The following is a 22,121-nucleotide window of genomic DNA, read 5'->3' on the forward strand; positions in this document are numbered from 1 at the left end:
ACACACACACACACACACACACACACACACACACACACACACACACACACACACACACACACACACACACACACACACACACACACACACACACACACACACACACACACACACACACACACACACACACACACACAACGCCTTGTTGAGTGAGCAGGCTTGAGGTTGCTTTGTTGTTTGAACAATGTTTCGACCCCCGAGGCACATACATGTGTGAGAGTGTGTGAGAGTGTGTGAGTGTGTGTTTCGGGCATTTGGGGTTTATTAAAGTGGAACAGGACTGGTGTGTTCTCAGTTTTCTTTGTTGGCGTTTCATCATTTCAGATCATCATATAAACAGGTATTTCTTTGATGAAATAAGTCGAACACCTATGACTGAAGACGATAAGAGAAACCTGTGTGTGAACAAGTGAGAGGTTGATTTTTCCCCTGCATGCACTCAGGATTGAGAAAGGACTATTGAGGGAGAGTGTGTGTAAGCTTGTGTGTGAGAGTAAGACAGAGGGAGACAGAGGGAGAGAGCTTTAGCCTGGCTTTTCTCTGCTGTGCTTTTCAGCTCCTTTCTCACTGTAGAAAGAGGCGTGTCCATGGACCAGTATAAAGTCCAAGGAGAGCCACTCGTGTTGAGCCATTCTCAGGAGCCTTTACACTGCACACAAGCAAGAGGGGTAACTGCAGCTGTTACTTCAAACACTGCCTTTTCATGTCCTGCTCTGCATTTGGACAATTTTAGACCGGATTTTTTGGGGGCTCGTTCGAGGGCGCGCGAGCTTCTGGACTAAAATCGGAGTGACAACAAAACTCACCTGAACACAGTGCTGGAAATCCTTCCTGTTCATTCTAACGTAACAATAACTAGTTCCTATCACCACGTCACTCGCACATCAGAAGCTGGCTCCAATTTCTGCACTGTGAAATTGAATCAGAGGAACAGAGAGGCAATACAGCAGAGGCTTTGTGTCCCTGCAATTGAAACACTAACCAGCTGAAAATATCAAAGAGCGTCCTGGACAAAGCGCTCCTCTCAAACCTCTCTCTCAAATCTGCAGTGGAAGTAGAAAGTGAGGGGAGAGGAAGGCAAAGGGGAGCCTAGAAGGATTGTGTGCAGGTGCCAGGGCTGTCATGGTGCGTGGAGGTGGCGGGGCAGCGGCTCCGTCCTGCTGGACCCTTTGGGCATTTGGCGCCCTGTCGCTGCTGGCACTGTGCCTGTCGGACCAGGCCATCCGCTGCCCGCTGTGCACCGAGGAGAGGCTGGCCAGCTGCCGCCTGCCTGACGGCTGCGAGGAGACGGTGCGGGAGCCCGGCTGTGGCTGCTGCCCCACCTGCGCCCTGCCCAAAGGGGCCCACTGTGGCGTCTACTCGCCCCGGTGTACCACGGGCCTCCGCTGCTACCCGCCACATGGCGTCGAGAGGCCGCTGCACTCTCTGATGCATGGCCAGGGGGTGTGCACTGACGAGAGGGAGGTGGAGGACAACTCAGGTGAGAGTAAAGGGGTCTGAACTCATGGAGAATATATTTTCTGTTTACTTTCTTTTAGTTTAGAGGGTGGCAGTGGCTCAGGAGGTAGATGGTCATCCTCCAAATGGAAGGTTGGTGGATTGATCCTCAAACCTTTCAGTCAACATGTTGATGAGTCCTTGGGCAAGATACTTAAATCCAAATTGGTTCCGATGTCATAGCAAAGGGTGTCTGAGTGTTAGTGTTCCTGAGCAGGTGCCGTCTGTATGAATGTGTGTGAATGCTGACGTTTTAAAAACTGGAAAAGTTCTTATAAATACAGTCCATTTACCATTTATTGTAAATTACAGCTAGGGTTACAGATCCAAAGCATTTAGATCATATTTGATATGTGCAAATGTGAAGATGCTCTCTTAGGGTCGGCCACAGCTGAGCAGGTCTCCACCAAGCAGACCAGAATATCTTCTGACTCCGCTCCCTGGGCCTTACCTGAGCCGGGCACGGTCAAAGTAAGGTGTGTGTGTGTGTGTGTGTGTGTTTAACAATGTGCTGCTTGTTGACCCTAATCACGGCTAAGCCCCGAACCAGAGCCTGGACACTCCCCAGCTCCTCGCACATGGCCTGATGGGGGGGTGCACACACTGCCGGCTGCTCGCTGAGAGAGGGGCCCTGCTGTGAGACGCAGAGCCGGCTCCTGATAGCTGAGGTGGGCGTGTGAGTGTGTGTGAGGAGCTTCTGCTGCATCTTTCTGCAGCGTGTATGACCGTGTGACGTGCTCGTGAGGAAGGAACCATGCATTTTGTTAATACGGAGTTATACCTGCATATAGCTCATCATGCAAATACTAAACTGAGATCCTGCAGGTTGACGTGCACTGAATTGAAATGCATTGTGGGAATGAGAGCGTGTGTGTGGGAAAGTGAATGTGTGTGTGTGTGTTTGTAATAGGAGGAGGTAATAAAAGCTGCGTATGAAATGACTGTAATGGAGTGTGGCCAGCGTGGGGCTATTAGAGCTCTCTGCAATCAGTAATTCATTTGGTGCTCTTTCATGGATGCCCCCGTGCCGCCTCCTCCTCTTCCTCCTCCTGCTGCTGCAGACATCTAAATGTCTCAATCACACTCTTTTGGTACAGCTTTTTATTTCCTTCTTTATTGTTGCATTCACTTTCCAAACAGAAAGTCCGTTTCCACTTTCACAAGGTGGGACATCTCATACTGGAAGTCTTATCTACGCTTCCAGTTCACTGCTTTAACGTTGACTTCTTCTCCTGTCTCCAGTGTTTATCTTCCTCTGCTCTCCACAAAGGGAGTGGTGTTGGTTTCCATTAAGCCATATGAGACAGTTGTAATAATGTGTCTTAGACAAGGTGGCTCTTTCATTGGTTCCAGATCATCAGCTAACCTGCCAGTCGTTTGTTCCACTGATCTCCCAGACAGTAATGGTAGTAGAGTGTCTGTAAGTGCCAGAACACCAAAGATTTGGATGAACTTAGCCAATAGAAAACTCCCAGGACTCTCATCTTCATTGTGGCATCTGTTTCCCCTGGCCCCGTGTGCACCCCCGCCCCCCCAACAAGCCTTGGATCGCATCGCCCACCGCGTCCAGCTCCTTCATAAGGATGAGCTCATCGGCGCTCTTGCTGCCAGAGTTGAAATGAGAGCCTTCTGCTCTGTGTGCAGGGCCAGCGTAGGTTAGGCGTTGCATGTCTAAATGGAATCAGAAAGAAGAGGAAAGCTGCTCAGAGCCTGATAATAAAACTGGGGGCTGTCCGTCTTGCAGAAGGGTTATTGTTTCGGCTCTTTGATGCTGACCGATCAGCCGGGTTTCAGAGCACAAGGAGGGAGTCTCCGGTCCGGGGCGGGGCGGCAGTATTTTGGAAAGTTCATACATTTGTTTTGGGTGTTCTGTAATCTGAGTGCTCAAGTCTGTTTGCCTGCACACTCCTTCTTACCGCTGGAATCTGTCATAACAAAGCGGGGAAGCACGGCACTGTAAATCAATTCTGCCGGGCAGCAGCTCAGATCGCTGGATAAGAATGTTCAAAGTAAACCATGGCAGGGGGAGAGACAATCAGAAAGGCGTAGGGGGAGAGGCGAATAGCAACTCCAGTCACAAGCAGGAGATTTCCTTTGTGGCGCATTCACCGTACTTATGCATTATTAAACAAGGGGGTGCATCTCCTGAATACATGTCTGACACTGCCCCACTCCTAGCAACAGTGAACATGCTAGATAAAAATAGAAGAGGGTTTTTAAAAACCAAGAGAATTTATAATGAAAAGTACCCTGAGATAGAGGCAGAGCTCCACAGTCCACTGAAGGGAATTTAGGATGCTAATAGTTGCAGCTCTGCATCCAGATACTGCAAAATAACACATGCATAAAATGTGTGCTGCTTCGTGACCTCTCTTTAAGGCTGGTTTTATACTTGCTACTAATGAAAGAAGAAGCTAATACAAATTCATGAAATCAAGCTGGCAAAGGTTATGAACTATCACTCCTTGTGTATTTAAAAAAGAAAAGTTTTATCAACCTCATATTCTTGAGACAGCTTCATTTCATCTTAATCTTTCATTCTTAGAAACCCTCGCTAACTAGATACTCAGAATGAATCATAATGCGTATGTTGGCGTTTGCTACTGCATTCCTGCCGAGTCGGCCCTGGTGTCGTGTTCGAATGCTTCCCTCTGACAGTGAAACGGATATTATTTACAAACTGATACAGATGTCAGATATGAAAAGTCTTACACCTACAGGCACTGAAGGAGTTGCATGAATGGAGCTGTTGACGAAGCGTGACTCTGTCCAACTGCGCCCCAATTTGCTGTGACGCACGCAGGTTTTGATGAAAGCAGCATGCTAACTTTGATTTTCCTCAGCACGTTTTGGGAGATGTGGATGTGCTATGTGTGAATTTTCCACAAGATCTTTCAGCAGATGTCCCTTATTGTTGTGTGTTTGCTTTCTTTTGTGCTATGCAGCCCATTTGTACAGCTGCGGCTCTCATGCAGGAGTACATTTGATCAGCCCCCTTCTCGTGTTGAAGGTGAGGGACACAAACAGGCCAACATAGTCCTGGCCATGAACACAGGCCCAATCTGAGCAGGACAGTGAAACGTTGGAATTCTTGGAAAATAATTTTTGCTTTTGGGTGTGCCAAATTGGCTCCACATTGCCATGTGAGCAATTGTCCTAGATGTGTGAATTTTGTAGGTATGCACGGTGACCACTGCATTTTCAAAAGGGATATAAATATAAAAACTAGGGCTGTCAGTCGATTAAAATATTTAATCGCGATTAATCGCATGATTGTCCATAGTTAATTGCGATTAATCGCAAATTAATCGCACATTTTTTATCTGTTCTAAATGTACCTTAGAGGGATATTTTTCAAGTTTTTAATACTCTTATCATCATATGAGTGGACAAATATGCTTCATGCAAATGTTTGTTTATCATTTGAAAAATGACAAATATTCTCATGAATATTCTCAACACAACAACCTCTGAACATTACAAATATCCGCCTCAATTCAACCTGGAACCTCTCATAAAATGTGTGTGTGTGTGTGTGTGTGTGTGTGTGTGTGTGTGTGTGTGTGTGTGTGTGTGTGTGTGTGTGTGTGTACTGTGATGGATCATTGGAGCTATGTGCAACTCAAGGCATATGCTCGAACGGGAGCTGCCTGGACGCTGCAATCATGTTGCGCGCACTATCCGTGCTGAGTGTGCTGACTTTTCCCACAATGTCCCACTGTCTGGCTACCTGCATTAAGTCAAGTGCTCGGCGAAATGTCGCTCCTCTGTTTTCATTTAAACAGCTCCTTATATCCGTTAGCGCAGCTAGCTAGCACCAGATGCTAACAACAAAAATACACGTAAGGTGTGCGCGTTCTCGCTCGCGCCACACATACACCTCCCGGTCCTCCCGATGGCCAGTCCGGGCCTGCCGGTGAGCGTGGAAGTGTTGTCTGCCACAAGCGGGAGGCAGGAGCGGGGCTGTCAGCATCAGCTTGTAGATGGTCTTTTAAACTTGATGCGCTCTGAAACTACGGGGCGGCCGAGGACAAAAAATACACCTGCGTCAATCGCGTTAAAATAATTATTGCCGTTAATTATTTTTTGCGTTAACGCGTTATTAACGCGTTAACTTGACAGCCCTAATAAAAACACAATTGTGCCAAAACACATGCTGCTTAGACAAAACGCTGTAAGAAGCACAAAACACAACGGAAACAGTGACAATAAAAAGTGATGCACACAGCTGGGACCGTAGCGCTTGGTGACATTAGGAGATTCAAATGTTGGCAATCTCACAGAGTTAGCCTGTTTCATGATTGTAGGTTTTTGTCAATATATTTGAAATGAGAAGGTTAGCTACATTAGCTAGCTAGCTTACAGCGTTTTGTATTTGCAACCTTACTTTTATGCAACGTTGCACATGTTTCGTCAAGTTGGTGAAGATTTTTCCTCATATGCATGTGTTTTGGCACATTTGTGTTTCTATATATTTGTATTGTTTTTGAAAGTGCAGCGTGTTTCTCCTAATGGAAGTGTTTTGGGCCATTGTAGCCCGTCCCACCTGTCAGCCACCGTATGTATGCGACACGCAGACACAACAAAAAAAGTCTATTGGAGGAATGTCGTTAACCCAACAGGAAGTTGGCAATTTAGATTTTTATGGCGGTTTTTTTACATTTGAAAGTGCTTTACTTGAACAAACTTCTCTTACAGACATAATCAAAAATGTTTCCCAAATTGGGATCAGTAAAGTAAATCTAATATTATCTGATCCAATAAAACAAAGAGGCAATTTACATGTGGATGTATTGACTTAATGTTAAAGGTCCCCTATTATACTGTTTTGCATCAATATATTATAGGTCTCAGATATATACAAAACATGTCTCTGAAGTGTTTGTCTGAAACCCCAAACAGATCATTGCAGCACCCCATAATCCCCTCTGTTTCAGCCCTGTTTCAAAAGTGCTGATTCTGTGTCTTTTACTTTAGATGAAAATAAGGAGCCACTCCCTACGCACCTCTGATACCCCTTTCACACCAAGGCTTTTCCCGTTCTAGCTCCGTGCTAGAGCTTTTCTGGTTCGGAACCGGTTCTTCGGTTCAGCTCCCGCTCTGTTCACGCCGCTCAGAGCCCGACTGGTGCTGCGTCATTGCGTCATTGTTTGCGTCATGACGTAACCGCTTGCGCGCCTGCTTCATAAAACCATACCTTGGTTGGTTATTGGCTAATGGTTACACAAGCCAACAAATCGTTATGACATCATAAAGTGGCCAAAATCAGCTCATTTTCAGACTTTATATAAATGGATCAGGACAAAAAGAGAGGGGGTCTTTTTTCCTGAAACTTTCAGAATCTCTTTGCCCAGAGGGGACCCATGTTGATGTATAAAAGACATGACCAAGTGGATTTTGCATAATAGGTCTCCTTTAACACATGCCTTTCATATAATGATAAATACTTGTATTGATATTTCAGGTACTATGTCTAGTCACTGGTTCGTTAAGATACTGTAGTATTAACTTCCTCTCCTTGCACTGAAATTATACATATATTTTAAAAAGGGCAATCCACTCAAATGAAGTGAATGGAAAAAATAATTTAAAACAATTTTTTTTTTATAAATAATGATACGTTTCTTTTTTTTAAAATAAATAATAGTAAGTGCCGACCCATTTTGATTCTTTGTTATGTGGATTTGTAGTATTTATGTAACTGTATGTTCAAAAAGGTGTATTTAGCTAAATCTTGAGACATTGCCACTGTAATAGGCAGGCCTGGACTGGCCATCGGGAGGACCGGGAGGTTTCCCGATGGCCTGGCCTGTTAAGCTGGTCTGGCGATTTACTTTTTTTATTTTTTATTATGTATTGTGAACGCAACGCTGCGCAAATGTGGGTTTGCCTCACACAGGGTGACTGTCTGTCTACATGATGTGGCCTGCCGACATGGCCACTTCCATACCGATCATAAATCAAAGCCCTCGATTGGTCGGTGTGTGTATGTATGGTATTTTTGTTGTTAGCATCTGGTTAGCTAGCTGCTCTAAAACACATAAGGAGCTGTTTCAACAACAAGGTGGAGGGAGAGTCCTCTGCTGTCAGACTGAGAGAGATAAGCAGCCCAGGTGAGGTTAGGGACTCTCTGATTGTAGTCTAAGTTATCTTAATGTGTTTACAAATTATGTAAACACATATTTCCAAGGCACTCCTTTATAATTATTAGGATAGATAAAAACAGGTTTGAAATCATTCCAATGTATACTATAGGACAGTAAACCAAAAATATCGTTTAAAGTTGGTGAGATACAAAAATATGCATACATTAATAAATTTTAACTAGGATAAGATATGAATGAACAACAAAAATAAAATAAGTTACATTTATTTGTTATTGGCTATGGTAGGTTATTGGTTATGTTCACATACTTATTTGATTATTAAAATGTAAACCAGTCTTTTTTCATATGGGTGTTTTAGAGTTGTACCCCTTAGATCAGGTCTCTAGTAATTGTGTGCTCAAAGTGCATCAGATTGAAGCATTTTACTTTAAAATGTTCAAAGATATCTTGTCGGGGGGCATACCCCCGGACCCCCCTAGAGGATGTGACGTCCACCCCCCAATTAAAACATGTTCATACAGTACTGAATACATTTGACGTATATCACCTATGTCAATAAGTTTCTGTTTTTGTAGTGTATTTGTCTTTTGTCTTTTGTATTTTTCATTTAATCTTTATATATAAAATCTCGCCTAAAATCTCGCCTAGGGCAGCAAATTGGCTAGAACCGGCCCTGGTACGAGGCCTCAAGAGCCTTTCTTGTGCTGGCAGACTCATAGAAACAAATTGGCGGTGCGCACTTCGCACGCACTAAAGAATTCCACGCGCTCACATTATGCTGCTATGACTCCATCCTGGGGGAAACACTGCTCTGTATTGAATTTATATGACAAATGATATAAAACCATGTTTGATTTCCACCAGTGCAATCCAAAGGGTTTTTGTCAAGATCAAAGCAATGTTTGTACTGAAGGTAATCTAACTGGGAGATGATCATGGCTTTATTTATTTTTTTGGGATGCACTTTCTTTGATTTTCGCAGCAGTTTATGATTGAAAGTAGGAATGTGCATTTTTTATCCCTCACTAAAATGTTTGTCTTTAAGATGATCTGCTTGTAAAAGTGTTAAAGAAAAAGGACAGTCAACTGGTGCTGCCCTGCTCTCTTTGGATTCAGGCTCAGACGTGTCGTACTTCAGGATGTCTGTTTTATAACATCAGTAGAAAGCAAAGTGGCCAAAGAAGCATCAGTCAGTCCAGCAGTTTTCCTTTTCACAAAGGTTGCATTTGTGATTCACTGTTGATTTAACTATATTTTCTTTGACAAATGACCCTTATCCAACATTTCCACTGGCCTTTTTACCCCTAGTAGTCTTTGACAGTTTTTTTAGGAGTGCCCCAAACATTGACTCAGATGATTAACTGATTCAAAGAAAGCTCCTGCCAGGAAACCAGGATCCAGTGTTGACTAAAGTGAACACTTTTTTGGGACAAGGCCTAGTTGACTTTGGAGCTGTCTGCCAGCTCTCGGTGTTGTAAAAACACTTATCAAACACTTTGGAAGAGTGGCTTCCCCAAAGAGTGTTCATTTTTCAGGAGATTAGTTGCTGTCAATATAGTATAATCTATTATTTCTATCTCTGTCACAAGAACCAAAACATTACACTCAATGTTTTCCCGCATCTTGTGAAAGTTTGAAATGAAATTGACATATAAGCCTCTATGGGCAAGGTTTATGGAGCGATTCTTTGTTAAAAGCAATCTAATCCCTGTGTTTATAAAACATGGATGAATAAGGTGGAGGAACAGGAATGACCCCGGCTAAGGCAAAGGCCTCAGGAAAAGATCTGATGCCTGTGCACTGAGCCGTGACTCTTCAATGCACTAAATAGTGAGGATGGGTTCAAAGGAAAAGACAAATCGTTTACAATGTTTTCATGGGCTATGGGACACCTAGAACTACGCACCAGTTGCATTTTTAACCCCACCCATCAGTGATGTCACAGTGTATAACACGCCCTGAGGTACAGTCCTACATCACTGCAACAAAAAGTAAAAAAGTAAAAAAATTGCTCAAACAAAGAACTACTTTCTATATGGAATACTTGACATTTTGGTTACATTGTGACAAATTTGCGGAATGCAAAAGCTACATTTCCTTAACATTCCACTTTAAGCTCGATCAAAAATGCAAGTCAATCCCTATACAGATACATGTTAAAATTACCAGCTTTACAGCCGTATAGACATGTTACCATCCTGGTACAAACACTTTTTTGTGGTCTCTATATAATGAGTGTATAAAATTAAATAGATAAAAACAATTGAAACCACTTATTATGATTATATTATTTCCTAAAAATTATGCAAAATGACGTGCACGGCCACATTGAGTGACAGGTGGGTGAGGTCACAGGTTTCTAGCTGCTGGCCGGGTCTGCCACCAAGGATCCACCTCTCCTCCCATTTTGGATTAGCCAAGAGTTTGGATAATTTTGGTGGTGAACTGAACATTGGCTCTTGAATAACCATATCACAGAGACAAGGTCCACATTTTATCCAGCCTATGATTGTGACCAATATATGAACTGAGTGGGACATTCTATAGTTGCAAAATATAACCGTCATGACTTCTTACATAGGTTTGCCACTTTGCTGTTACTTTTAAAATATTATACATATAGATACATACATATACAAACATGATGGAACTGGGATGTAAGGATACTCAGCAGCTCCTGTTAGGGTCTTCAGACTCAAATGTAAATGGATAATCTACGCACCACGCTTCATGAGCATCCTGTAGCGATCCTCAGCATATTTGTATTAATAGAGCAGATATTATGTTATTTTTTAAAAAGGTGCATCTCAGGTTTTTGTACAAATGTCTCACTAAGGGGATTCTCTTTTGGCTTAGAATGACAACATATTAAAACAAAAAAAGACAGGTGAAGGCAGTTTCTGAATCTAAGTTAGATTGTTTAGCATAGATGTTTATCAAGATGTATTTATTTTTGCTGTGCACTTGTGACTGGCAGAGCACCGTATCAGCTCCATGGCTGATAATGCACAGCAGACGAGCTGCTGATCCAAATCAAATGAAAACAGAGCAGTGGCAACTTCCTCTGCAGAAAACAGCAGTGGTAGCAAACAGGACATGCCACCCCTGACCCACTTCAACATCACTTTGGCTCTCCTTACTGAGAAACTCAGAATCGGAAAAGTTTGAATTGGCGAAAGAGGAGAAAGAACAACTTGGAAGAAAAAAAAACAGCTTAAACTCTGTTGGCGCTTGTGGAACAAAGTGCTGAATCGGTGAGCCTTAACAGCAACAAGACTAAAAATACAAACAGCCGAGAGACACTTCCCCACGGAAAGACAAGCGGAGCAAAATGTCTGTGAAGTTTAGACACACACGGTCACCTTCCAACACAGGTCGCCAAGTTGTTTAAAAAATTATAATATCCCAAAAATGGCCCAGCATCAATTTCCTGTAAACAGCGGGGCTCGGACTAAAGCTTGGGATGGTTTGGATTGTTTGTATGTGGATGTGAAAAAAAGCTGCACATTGCACAAGATTAAGAAGAGTACTAAGCCACCTTGATGTTTCTTTGCCAAGAGCTATTCAGTGAATACCTGGCAGTGACCTTCGATATTAACCATGGCTCAGATCTGGTTCAATGATCGGAGCGAGAACAGCTTCACACACACAGTTTAAAGTGCTTTGATTCTAGTGCCAATCTGTAAAATGCCCCGGGTTATGAGCAAAAAGACTACACTCTGCCAAGTCTTGTTGGCCACAGGTGAAAAAGCACACACAAAACCCCTTACCCCCATTTTAGCTATCTTCACACACACACACACACACACACACACACCCACACACACACACACACACACACACACACACACACACACACACACACACACACACACACACACACACACACACACACACACACACACACACACACACACACACACACACACACACACACACACACACACACACACACACACACACACACACACACACACACACACACACACACACACACACACACACACACACCCACCCACCCACCCACTTGTGACAGTGCAAATACCCTCTAACAACCTCCATCTGGCACGGAGGGAGGTTGTTGTGGAGGGGTGGAGAATGAGGAGGGAGGGGGGCATTTCCTGAGGAAGCAGCTGTCTGCCTGAAGGGCCGCAGATCTGCAGGATTATAGGGATGCAAAGGTGAATGTGGCACAGACCATAATGTACAGAGGGTGGTAGGACAGGGGTGGTATGGTATAAAAAGCCTCAGAGCTGGTGGCATGGCGGTGGTGCAGGAGTAGAGCAGATTACCCCCCAGAGCGGGAACATGGCTCTGTGTCCTTGAGGTTAACCTGGCCTCCTTTTTAGCCTACATCACATGGCATATAGCTGAACATGGTGGACAAGGACTCATTGCCTCATATTGTGCTCATATCATTAAAACACATTGAATTATAAATCAGCATTAAATGTGTTTGCATGGTATTCATTGTGTTTTAAGTCTGTATCTGTGCACGGAGGCAGAAAAAAGAAAACTGTACTTATAAATATTATCATATGAAGTATTTGTAGAATTCGATTACACAGTCTTGTGTAACTGACTTGTGCAAAACAACATTTTAAAATAACTCCAGAGCATTGTAAAAGTCCAAAAGTCTACTGTTATTGGAGAATGATGGATGTAATTATTTCCAAAATTCACAACAACAAAATATAATTTTTCAATCCAACATTTGTAAACTGTTCTCTCCCACTTGCTGCACATTAATGGAGGTTCATTCTGACATGGTATATTCAAATGCATCACTACTTTAAAGAGGCCCTTTAATGCTTTTGAGTGGTTTCCTATCCTGTAGTGTGTTCTATAGGTTTTTGTGCATGTAAATGGTCATCAAAGGCTAAAATCCTGAATAAAGTTCCCTCCAGATGGAATTTAGCTCTCACAAACTTGTTCACATAGTGACATCACTATGTAACACTCGCGCTGGCTAGCGCTCCTACACATTGTTATAGGCTAAGGGGCGGGACATTGCCGACATCTCTAAACATTAAAGCATGTCACATAATAGGGCTTCTTCTATTGAACCCGTTTATTAATTTTAAGGGATAATCCTTTAAGGATTTAAAATAGTTTTTGGGGGGGATGTCACAAAATATGAAGACAGACATTTAGAGCTTCATTGAAAACCTCAACAAAAGTTTGGAAATGTGGAACAATGTCAGTTCAGCCTCCTACAACTGTTTATGTAATACTTGACGTCAGTGCAATGTCCAATTTGTTGACATGGAGGAACTAAAACATTTCCCCTCGTCCTTTAGCAATGGAGAGGCAGGATGAGATCATCCCTGAACACCCGAACAACAGCAACATCCGCTGCAGTCCGCAGGACAAGCGCTGCATACAGAAGACCCTGGCCCGACACCCTCCCAAATCCAACCAGAGAAATAACAACGCCCGGGAGGAGGCCAAGGCGGCACTGGTGAGAGCAACGTCTTCTGACATGTACAGAGAAAACAACAAACTCAGGCAATCCCTTCTGCTGCAAAAGCCTCAGCCCAGCAGGTGTTTCACATTAAGGCTTTATATTTCCAAAGCCACAAGCGTAACAGTCAGGTTATAAATGTACAAATTTGTTATTTACAGACCGTAACATTTAATTGCGGTCTTGCGGAATAAAGTACAGGTGCACATTGACATCAGCATACAATTTGATGCTTTAATGTTGGCAAGAGGGGGATCATAACATCCACATTAATCAGTCACAGACTGCTTTTGCCACATTTTAGTGGATTCATTTAACACAGACGTTTGCCAAACATGTCCATGTGTCTCCCGCATATAGGTTAGGATTTAAAGACTTGTGGTGAAGCAGCTGGATTGGCTTTGCGGATTGATTATAAAAATCGGCCACAATGATGCATTCACATGCAATCATTAGTTGGCTTTGGTAATATAAACCTCTGCGATGTTGAGTTTATCTTTTATGCCGGATTTGCTTTATTTGATTTATATCATCATATAAATCATGATAGCAAAGTTAAAGTTGGTATTGCTCAATTCATATAGTTGCCTGGTATTTATTTCCCACTTTAAAATTCCACTTTTTATTTTATTGCATATTTGGTGTTCATTCAATTTTTGCCAAACTGGAATGATGTTTTTACATGTGGTGGTTCATTTGAAGTTTATCATTTAAATGTTCTCCCTATTTTGTTTTCTGAAGATCAGCAATAATAGTTTGAGTGCACAATTGGGAACATTGAAGTTTTATTTGTTTAATTTCCCGATAACCATTTTAGTTGCAACGAATAAACTCATACACAAGTTGAAGCTCTGCCTTACTGCTGCCTTCACTGTACAGCTAAAGTATAACAAATGATACTTTAAAGACATTATTTCAAACATTCCTCCTCAGAGTGGTGCAGGAATGACTCCTTAAACCCTGAAATTGAGTTAGCATTTTACCACTTCTGGTTCATTGTTCACAAAGTCAATGGTTTTTGAACGTGTTTTTTGTTAGAAGCCTGACATATATTCTGTTGTTAACAGAAGAGATTTTTAACATTTTATATGACATAAAATAAACCACTGAACATCCCACTGGAGAATCTCCAAAGCCTCTATGTGTCATAAAAACAGCGGTTGCTAAAAAGTGACTACATTTGACTAACTAAACATCATCACACCGAACATTAGCCTCCTTTAGCTTAGCAGTGGTCACACCGTGTTGTCGTTTCGACATTAACATTTGAATGTGCAGTGTTCCGAGATTTGATTATTGCAAAACACATCCATATCAAGATCTAAAACAGACTACATTGTGCTGCCCAACTTGATCTGGAATGCTGTTGTGTACAGACATCAAATAACAAAGTGATTTCTCCTACAGGCTCCATGTCGTGCTGAGCTACAGAGAGCGTTGGACAGGTTGGCGTCAAATAGCCGCACACATGACGATCTCTTCACGATCCCAATACCCAACTGTGACAGGAACGGAGATTTCCACACTAAACAGGTCTGTGATCAGGCTTTATTGAATGACTGAGCAGAACACTATTTGGCCATGTGCACTGGCAAACTGTGAAGCCATATTATAAAGCCAGTATAAAGACAAATCTTTCAAACTTCATCAGGAACATAACGCAAAACATGCCTGCAGAAGATGAAGTGTTGTCTTACTAGTGGAATAACAACACAGACTTGCTCCAAGCAGACTGTCACGGAGATGCCAAGACCTTTTTTTGCAGTGATTTGTGGAGTCGAAGAGAGACCAATTGTTTGTTAAAGTGGTTTTCTCTAAACAATTACCAAAAATCACTTTATTACTGTTATGGATGCAATTAGCCCTTTGAGGCTGTCACTTTTTTGTTATTGTGCGTTTGCACGATTGGGCAACTACGCAGATAAGAGGTAGACAATCGGAGAAGATAACACAGATAAGACTGCTCAGACAATCAAAGCAGAAAGCAGACACAGAGTGAGTGATAAAAGAAAGCTCTGCTAACACATTCACAATCTCCGTTGTGTCGATTGTGTAACGCGGTTAAAGTATCTGCCTGCTCACATTCACAGGCGTCTCTTTACTGTTTAACCAAATGTGCACTGTGATAAACCCTATTGGGAAGTAAAGCACAGGTCAGACAAACAGGCTTTAGACATGCAGTGTTTTAGGCAGGCTCATTTCCAGAGCGAAATGCAAAGAGATACATTATTTAGCCCCCTAAAAAGTCGGTCATAAGAGTAGATACCAAATGCCACCTTGTGAGAAAAGATATTGGAAGAGTCGCAAATTGTTAAAATGATCAAACATTGTGGCACTTTTTGGCATTATTCACAGGGGAGGACAACATTAAAGTAAAGATATGATTATCATACATGGCATTGCTGAGTAGAGCAGCTTTAATATTTGAACCTGCAGTCAAAGAGACTTGTTAGAAGTTACTAGAATATGTATATATCTTTTCTGCCTGCAGTGTCATCCCGCACGTGACGGCCTGCGGGGAAAGTGCTGGTGTGTGGACCAGAAGACGGGCATGAGACTGCCGGGCCCACTGGAGCCACGAGGGGATCTGGACTGCCACCAGATAATGACTGCTACACTGAGGGATTGAGGAGTGGATGGGCTGGGAGGGGGGGAGGGGCAGGACCAGCTGGATTCTACTGGTGCTTATTAGTAGAACTACGCGAGGAAAGGACTTTGCTCTAAAGCCTCGCTTCACCTGAGGCCGGTACTTGAGCCTGCGCAACAAAAAGGAAACCATTGATTTATTTTGCTATTTTGTTTTCTGTGTGTGAGAGTATGTGATCACAGATTTGTTTGAGCACTTGTTGTGTATTGTTTCTATGTGAACCTCAAGACCGAAAGTCTTTAGACACATGCGCTTTAAAGCTACAGGTAATTGTGATCTTTGTTAGAGAGCAAAATGTGTTGTTTTCTCTAGTCTAGCTTCAGTAGATGATTGTTCAAAATGATGTTGCATCAACCCTACCAGATAATCAGACGTGAAATACCACAGGAGCTGTTAGCACTAGAGCGGCTGGAATAACTGCATCAGGACAATCCAGGAAGATGATCAGATAAAGGATTGTGTTGGTTTTTTACACAATATGTGAAATAGATTGTAACGTCTCATTGTACTGTCCTATTTGTCCATCACCCCACCCATCTGGTAACTAGGTAAAAACAAAGCACAAAATGTGTTTGCAAACACAAAGTCTAGTTCAGCGACGACACAAGAGCAATAAAATAAGGGATGATAACAGATCAAATGAACAAAGAAACGGGGGAGGGGGGAGGCAAAGGAATGCAACGGTTCCCTGCCATGAGTTACCAAATGATAAGCCATAGCTTTTCCCAACATCAAACCAAAGTGGAAAGTGAGATAAAAGAGATTACTTTCAACAACAGTATCTCTGACAGGCCAGAGTAGATTAGCTTCACCGCCCCGTGGCTAACTCTGCTAGCTCTGTATCCTGGTGGTGTGGAGGGACTGGCAGCGCGGCAGGCACACACCCTGGACCCTGCTGATAGGCTAATCATATTTCTCCAGCTGGTGCTAACAAGCCAGTGTTACTTTGAAGATGTATGAATATGCTTCAACATGAACGAATTCTCTCCAAACAGACTGCTTGGCAGGACTTTCATGGTGCTATATACTGATCGTGCCAAAAAACAAACAAAACGGCTTCTGCACTTTTGGTGTATTGTTGAAGAATGGAACAGAAGACTGGGATTTCAGAAAGGGAGCATTTAGTATCAGCAAGTGTGAGGATCACCTACATGTGTGACTATCTGCACTAGCTACTGGCCAAGAGGGCTTTTGAAGTGTGTATTAAAAGTTATTGTTGAAATGTATAAGTTACCTGACAATAGAGTGGTGCAGGAATGAGTCTTAAACCCGGCAATGAGTTGTTTTAAAGTCAATGTACCTTTTGTTTTTGTTTAGGTGCCTTAAGCTTACGCTATATTCACGTTTTGTTCTGCAATATAAAATACGTCAGTAAACACCGCAATGGTGAATGTCTGAAGCTTTTATAAGTCTTAACAACTGAAACTTCTAACCAGTGGCTTAATGAGACTACTTAAAGTTATAAGTATAGGCAAATAATATTACAAGTCAGTGGTGATGCTCAGTCATGTGACCGGGATTTTGTTTGTTTTTTTTAGAGCCTAACGTTAGCGGTTTGCTTCTGGCCAATGCATTTTTGCATTGGCCAGAAGTAAAATATTTTTTAAATATGTCAAAATTATACTGCTGAACAAAACGTGTATCATAAACATGTGTTGGCTATGTTGGCTATGTTCTGCAATATTTCAAAATGTTATGGAAAATCCCATAACTTTTAATCTAGGTAGCTCTTGTGATGCTAAGTTCTGGGTCGGCCTACACAACTACTTCACTTCACTGTACCACTTGATAGCGCTGCACTAACACTTCAGATAGCTGGCCTGTTGTTTCATTGGCAAAAGTTGTACATTGCAGGTGTGATGAGTCTTTAATATACAAGCAGCAAGCATTAATGAATAAACTCCTGGCAGCAAAGCCACTCCAAGTCAACATGAAGCTTGGAACTGAGGTTGAGTTGCAGTAAAGAGAGTATAATGATTATGTGGAAACATGACAACGCTGGCTCTCATATCGTCTGTAGGGCATCAGACTAATATTAAAATGAGTTATTCACCAGTGCAAATATCATAGCTTCTCATCAAGACGCTGCAAGTGAGGCTAGTAATATTCTTATAGAAGTGTGTTGTACTTGTGGCAGAATAGCAGGCTTAAACTAATGCTGGTGTTTATCACAACCAGATATGGACAGCCTGCTCTGTCCCGTTGGAGACTTTGGTTTTTATTAACTCAAGCACAAATGTATCTAAATGTGTCATTATTATAAGAAGAGCATCAATGTCAAGCTAACAAATACATTTACAGTGCAGTTATTACAGATATGTCTAAAAAGATTAAATCCTATTAAAAAAAAAAACAGACTAAAGCTTCTGTCACAAAATTGATTTCTTGTTATTTTTATGTCTTCAGACTCTTACTTTTGAGATGGCATATCAAGGCTAATGTAGGTTGAGAAAAACTAATGATAGTGTGCAGGAAACGGGGAATATTCTAAAAAATAACCTTATCGCGCACATTTACAATAAACAAACTAGGATGTTTTCTGAGAATTAAAGTGGTATCATTAATCTGTAATCTGTCTACTAGTATCACCTTATCCAAATCAATTTGTTGTTTTCTTTTGAATAGGCCCAATTTATTGCAATGTATATTTAAAATCTGGATGCCCATGATAATGTGAATCTAGGCTAAAGTGTATTTTTTTACTGTTGAATTTGATAGCAAAATATAATTTGATTAGGTCTTCTATTGCTGGTAAATACACCTCAAGGGTTGGAGTCAGTGGTGTGATGAAGTCTATTCATCCAGCTGAAACACAATGACGTTCCTTGTTTTTTATTAAATGTATCTCCTCAGAGAATATTCAAGTTTTTACTTGTACATTTCCATCGTATATATCAGATTTCTTTCTCAGAATATAACCCTTATTTTAGATCTGTTCAGCTTTTAATAAGACTATTTGAGCACAAAACACTGAAGGGAGGTTCATTCAGCTGCAAACAGAAATAAAAGAAGTGCCATGGAAACTTTTATTGTTATCTTTATAATGTAGTTTTGCAAATGTTTCCGTATTGAATTGGGTCTCTTTCTCAAATGCAGTAGTGCGTATATAAATTGTGAGTCTGCTGCTAACTGGGGACAGTTCATATGGGCCAGAGTTCCCAAAGGTAATCTAACAAAAGTTCCCCCACATCATCTCAGCATTTCTGTGAGTATCTCCAGTGCATCCTTAAAGACACTCAATCTAAATTTAAAAAAGCAGAGAAGTTAAAATTAAGTTTTAAATAGGTTTACATATTATAAGGTAAAGCACAATCACCAATTCCAATTCCAATAAAAAAACAAAAACATCACAAATAACTTATTTTCTTGTCTCTGTCTTGGCCTAGTAATTATGTTGTATGTAATATCAGTCAGAATTTTAGATGTTGGTTGCCAGTTACTAACAACTCTACATACTGTGAGTAATTGAATGTGATGTAGTGTCGCTGAAGTCAATGATCAATTTGCTGGTGTATTGCCACTTGATGACTACTTTCTTGTCACTGAAGAAAGAAATGTATCCAAAGATAGTTCACCAAAACACAGACGGATAGACAGAAGATGCTATGGGTGGAGAGTCATGCTGCAGCTTAAAACTGTCACAAACCAAATATCCTGAGAGCTGTCCCAAAGACAAAGTATCTGAAGACATCAATACTCATTCAGTGAACTGCATGCACACACTGAAGTCCCAGCTAAACCCTATCATTCATTACCAGATGCAGGGTTACTAAAAATGTTTCTCTGGTAAGTGCAATTTGTGAGAGAGGGCCTTCTAACAACATGAACTGTGTATATAAGATATAGTCCGTTGCTTGATCTCTAACTTTGATGTACTGAACAGTGATTGCATTTATCGCCAATAGACTGTTCCTGTTTGCCTTTGATATTATCTAATCATTTGTAGAAGATATGAAGTAATGTTTGCATGCATACAAATGGACTGTGGTTGGAAACAGCGTAGGTCTTGTGTATCTTGTCCAGAGCAGGACCGTTATACTAAAACACTGAAGCTATCTAAAAACAAATGAAATGATCATTATAATGTAAATGTTTACCTGATGAAAATGTACACATTGTAATACATCAATTAAAACATTTTAGAAACTACAAATCTATGCTTTCGCTGTTGTTATTATGATTTGAGCTTATATAATGTGTTGGTGTGTGGGCTAACAAGTCAAAGGAAGTGGGGACATAAATTGGTTGGAAAGGTTTTTTTCTTCAGTCAGTTGTTGCTGGATATCATAACCTATACATATAGGTCAATGCTTATTTAATAATGTATTTATATTTTGTATTAGCTAATAATCTGAGTAAAAAAAGTCATTAGTAAATAAAAGCTGTCAAATAAACATAGTGGAGTAAAAAGTGCAATATTGGCTTCCAAAAATGTAGTGGAGTGGAATTATAAAGTAGCATTAAAAAAATACTCAGGTAGTAAGTACTTCAAAATTGTACTTGAGTACATTACTTAAGGAAATGTATATTGTTACTCTCCACCACTGAATACAACATATATTTCTCATGTGTTTGTTTGTTTTGTTGTGATTACAGACTCCAAGGCAATTGCCATATACAGTAAGCCTAGAGTTTTAAATGTTACTGTTTTTATTTATTTTTCCTTTAAAATGGACAACCGGGGCATATCATTAAAAACTCAGTGCTTTGTCAGTGCATGAGGACGTACATTTTGGGATATAGAGTTCCAAAAAGCCATAAACAGTGAAATAGGACAACACATGTTTCAGTTTTCTGTAAAAACGTTGGATGCAGAAAGGCAGTCAGATTTGGCTCCCCTTGTATTTCACATGCTAACTTAAATATACAACTCCCCCCATCTGAGTCTTTTGACATACAGCTTGAGAACTACCTCGCAAGCCAATCAGAGCAGACCGGGTTTTAAAAACATAGAATCTAAAATGGAGAGTTTCATAAATGGAATGAATACAGTTATATTAAGGAAGACAGAATGATAAGTAAATGTGATTTCTTAGGTGTTTGAAGTTTAGTTTTGTTGACCTTTGAGTTCCAAAATACAAAAAAAGCAACCAAAGCCGCTTTTAATACTGTGCCAAAATCATCAGAAAATGAAGTACTTATTGTAGACTTTTTGGAATTTCTGTAACCAATCATTGTCCCGTATGTTCCCTGAGGATATGTTTGACTGACAGGTTAATGATAATACTCTAGGCATTTACCTCTGGAATGATACATATGCCTGCAGCAGCTTCTAAAAATACCTCACCATCCACTGCCAGAGTAAACTTTCAAGTCTGCTTAGTTCCACTGCCTGGGTCTATTTTGGGGAGCTCTACAGGCTTAAGAACTGGGTCTGAAGCTGCGCTACGAAAACAGCTCCAAAGGTTCTCCTCTGATAGATGTCACGGCCCGATTCTGCCTCTGGGCATCCACAATCCCACAGCTGCGCATGGGAGGCCCTGCGTGAGTGTGTGTGTGTTAAACCTGCACAGTAGCTTACAAGAGGCATGTGACCTCCACCCTACCTCCAGATGTACTCCATCACAGGTGTCCCAACACTTTAACAGGCCTCATGTGGAATCTGCCGCCCGTCCCATCCGTACAGCCGTCTGGCCATCGCCTGGTAAATGAAAAGAGCATGAAGCACCACACCTGCAGATGAGATCACAACAGTGTCTGTATGCATATTATATAGGCTGCAGGTCAAGCGGAAATAAAATAAGCTCTCAAGTGTGCAGTGTAAACAGAAAGAAACGGGGTCACAATGAACACAATCAATTAACAAATCCAAAACAAGTACTATTCAGGTTGAATGGACAGAGATGTAGGCTAAATCCTACAGGCTTTGGATTGTTATCTTTAGGGACTACACTATTACAACTATTGACCTGGGCGGCTCTCAAACAATGTGAACAAGAATGCAACGTATTTCAGTTCTCACAACAAGGGAGGGGTGAATAGGGAAACCTTGATTTTGTCAAAAGCATAGCGAAGCCTTCCTAATGCAACTTAAGGTATGGTGACATAATACATAATTCCAACATTTTTTAATACATTTAAAGGCTGAGATTGTGACAGTTTAGAAAATAAATTGGAGTAAACTGAAAATGGCACATTTTAGACCCCCCGTTTTGTGCTTTTGCTTTTATACAATTTAGAGTAAACATGTAACTGTAGGCCTACTATGTTTGAAGGTAAAATGTGAAATCTTATTCAGCTGCACTGTAATGTTACCTTCTCTTTTCTCTGAATCCAGTTATAGAGGAAAGACGTTTCTGCTGCTCTATGAATAAGTGAGAAACGAGCTGTGACATCTCAGTGCGATGAAGCAACAGCATCGCGGCAAGGCACAGCTGGAATGAGCAGAGGGTGGGGGTGCGATTCT

The 22,121-nt window shown here is 41.3% G+C and overlaps 2 protein-coding genes across 5 annotated transcripts in view; one reads left to right on the forward strand and one right to left on the reverse strand.

Annotated features, from left to right (window-relative positions):
- The window catches only part of LOC307013340 (zinc finger protein Aiolos-like), a 68,748-nt gene that overhangs the window by 20,141 nt on the left and 26,486 nt on the right, over positions 1-22,121 (reverse strand). For 3 of the 4 annotated variants that reach the window (XM_079640705.1, XM_079640704.1, XM_079640706.1), the window contains one exon: positions 21,262-21,356. The gene's annotated coding sequence lies outside the window, so the exon portion shown is untranslated. Of the gene's footprint in view, positions 1-21,261; positions 21,357-21,970; positions 22,087-22,121 lie in introns of those variants that run through there. The other variant, XM_079640707.1, reaches the window with a different exon arrangement.
- LOC307013932 (insulin-like growth factor-binding protein 4) lies at positions 514-19,868 on the forward strand. The gene is made up of 4 exons (XM_079641562.1): positions 514-1,480; positions 12,905-13,065; positions 14,476-14,601; positions 15,560-19,868. The coding sequence occupies exons 1-4, from the start codon at positions 1,123-1,125 to the stop codon at positions 15,695-15,697; spliced, it is 783 nt and encodes a 260-aa protein (XP_079497688.1). The 5' UTR covers positions 514-1,122; the 3' UTR covers positions 15,698-19,868.

This window comes from Notothenia rossii, assembly GCF_949606895.1.
Source record: "Notothenia rossii genome assembly, chromosome: 1".
Classification (NCBI taxonomy): Eukaryota; Metazoa; Chordata; class Actinopteri; order Perciformes; family Nototheniidae; genus Notothenia; species Notothenia rossii.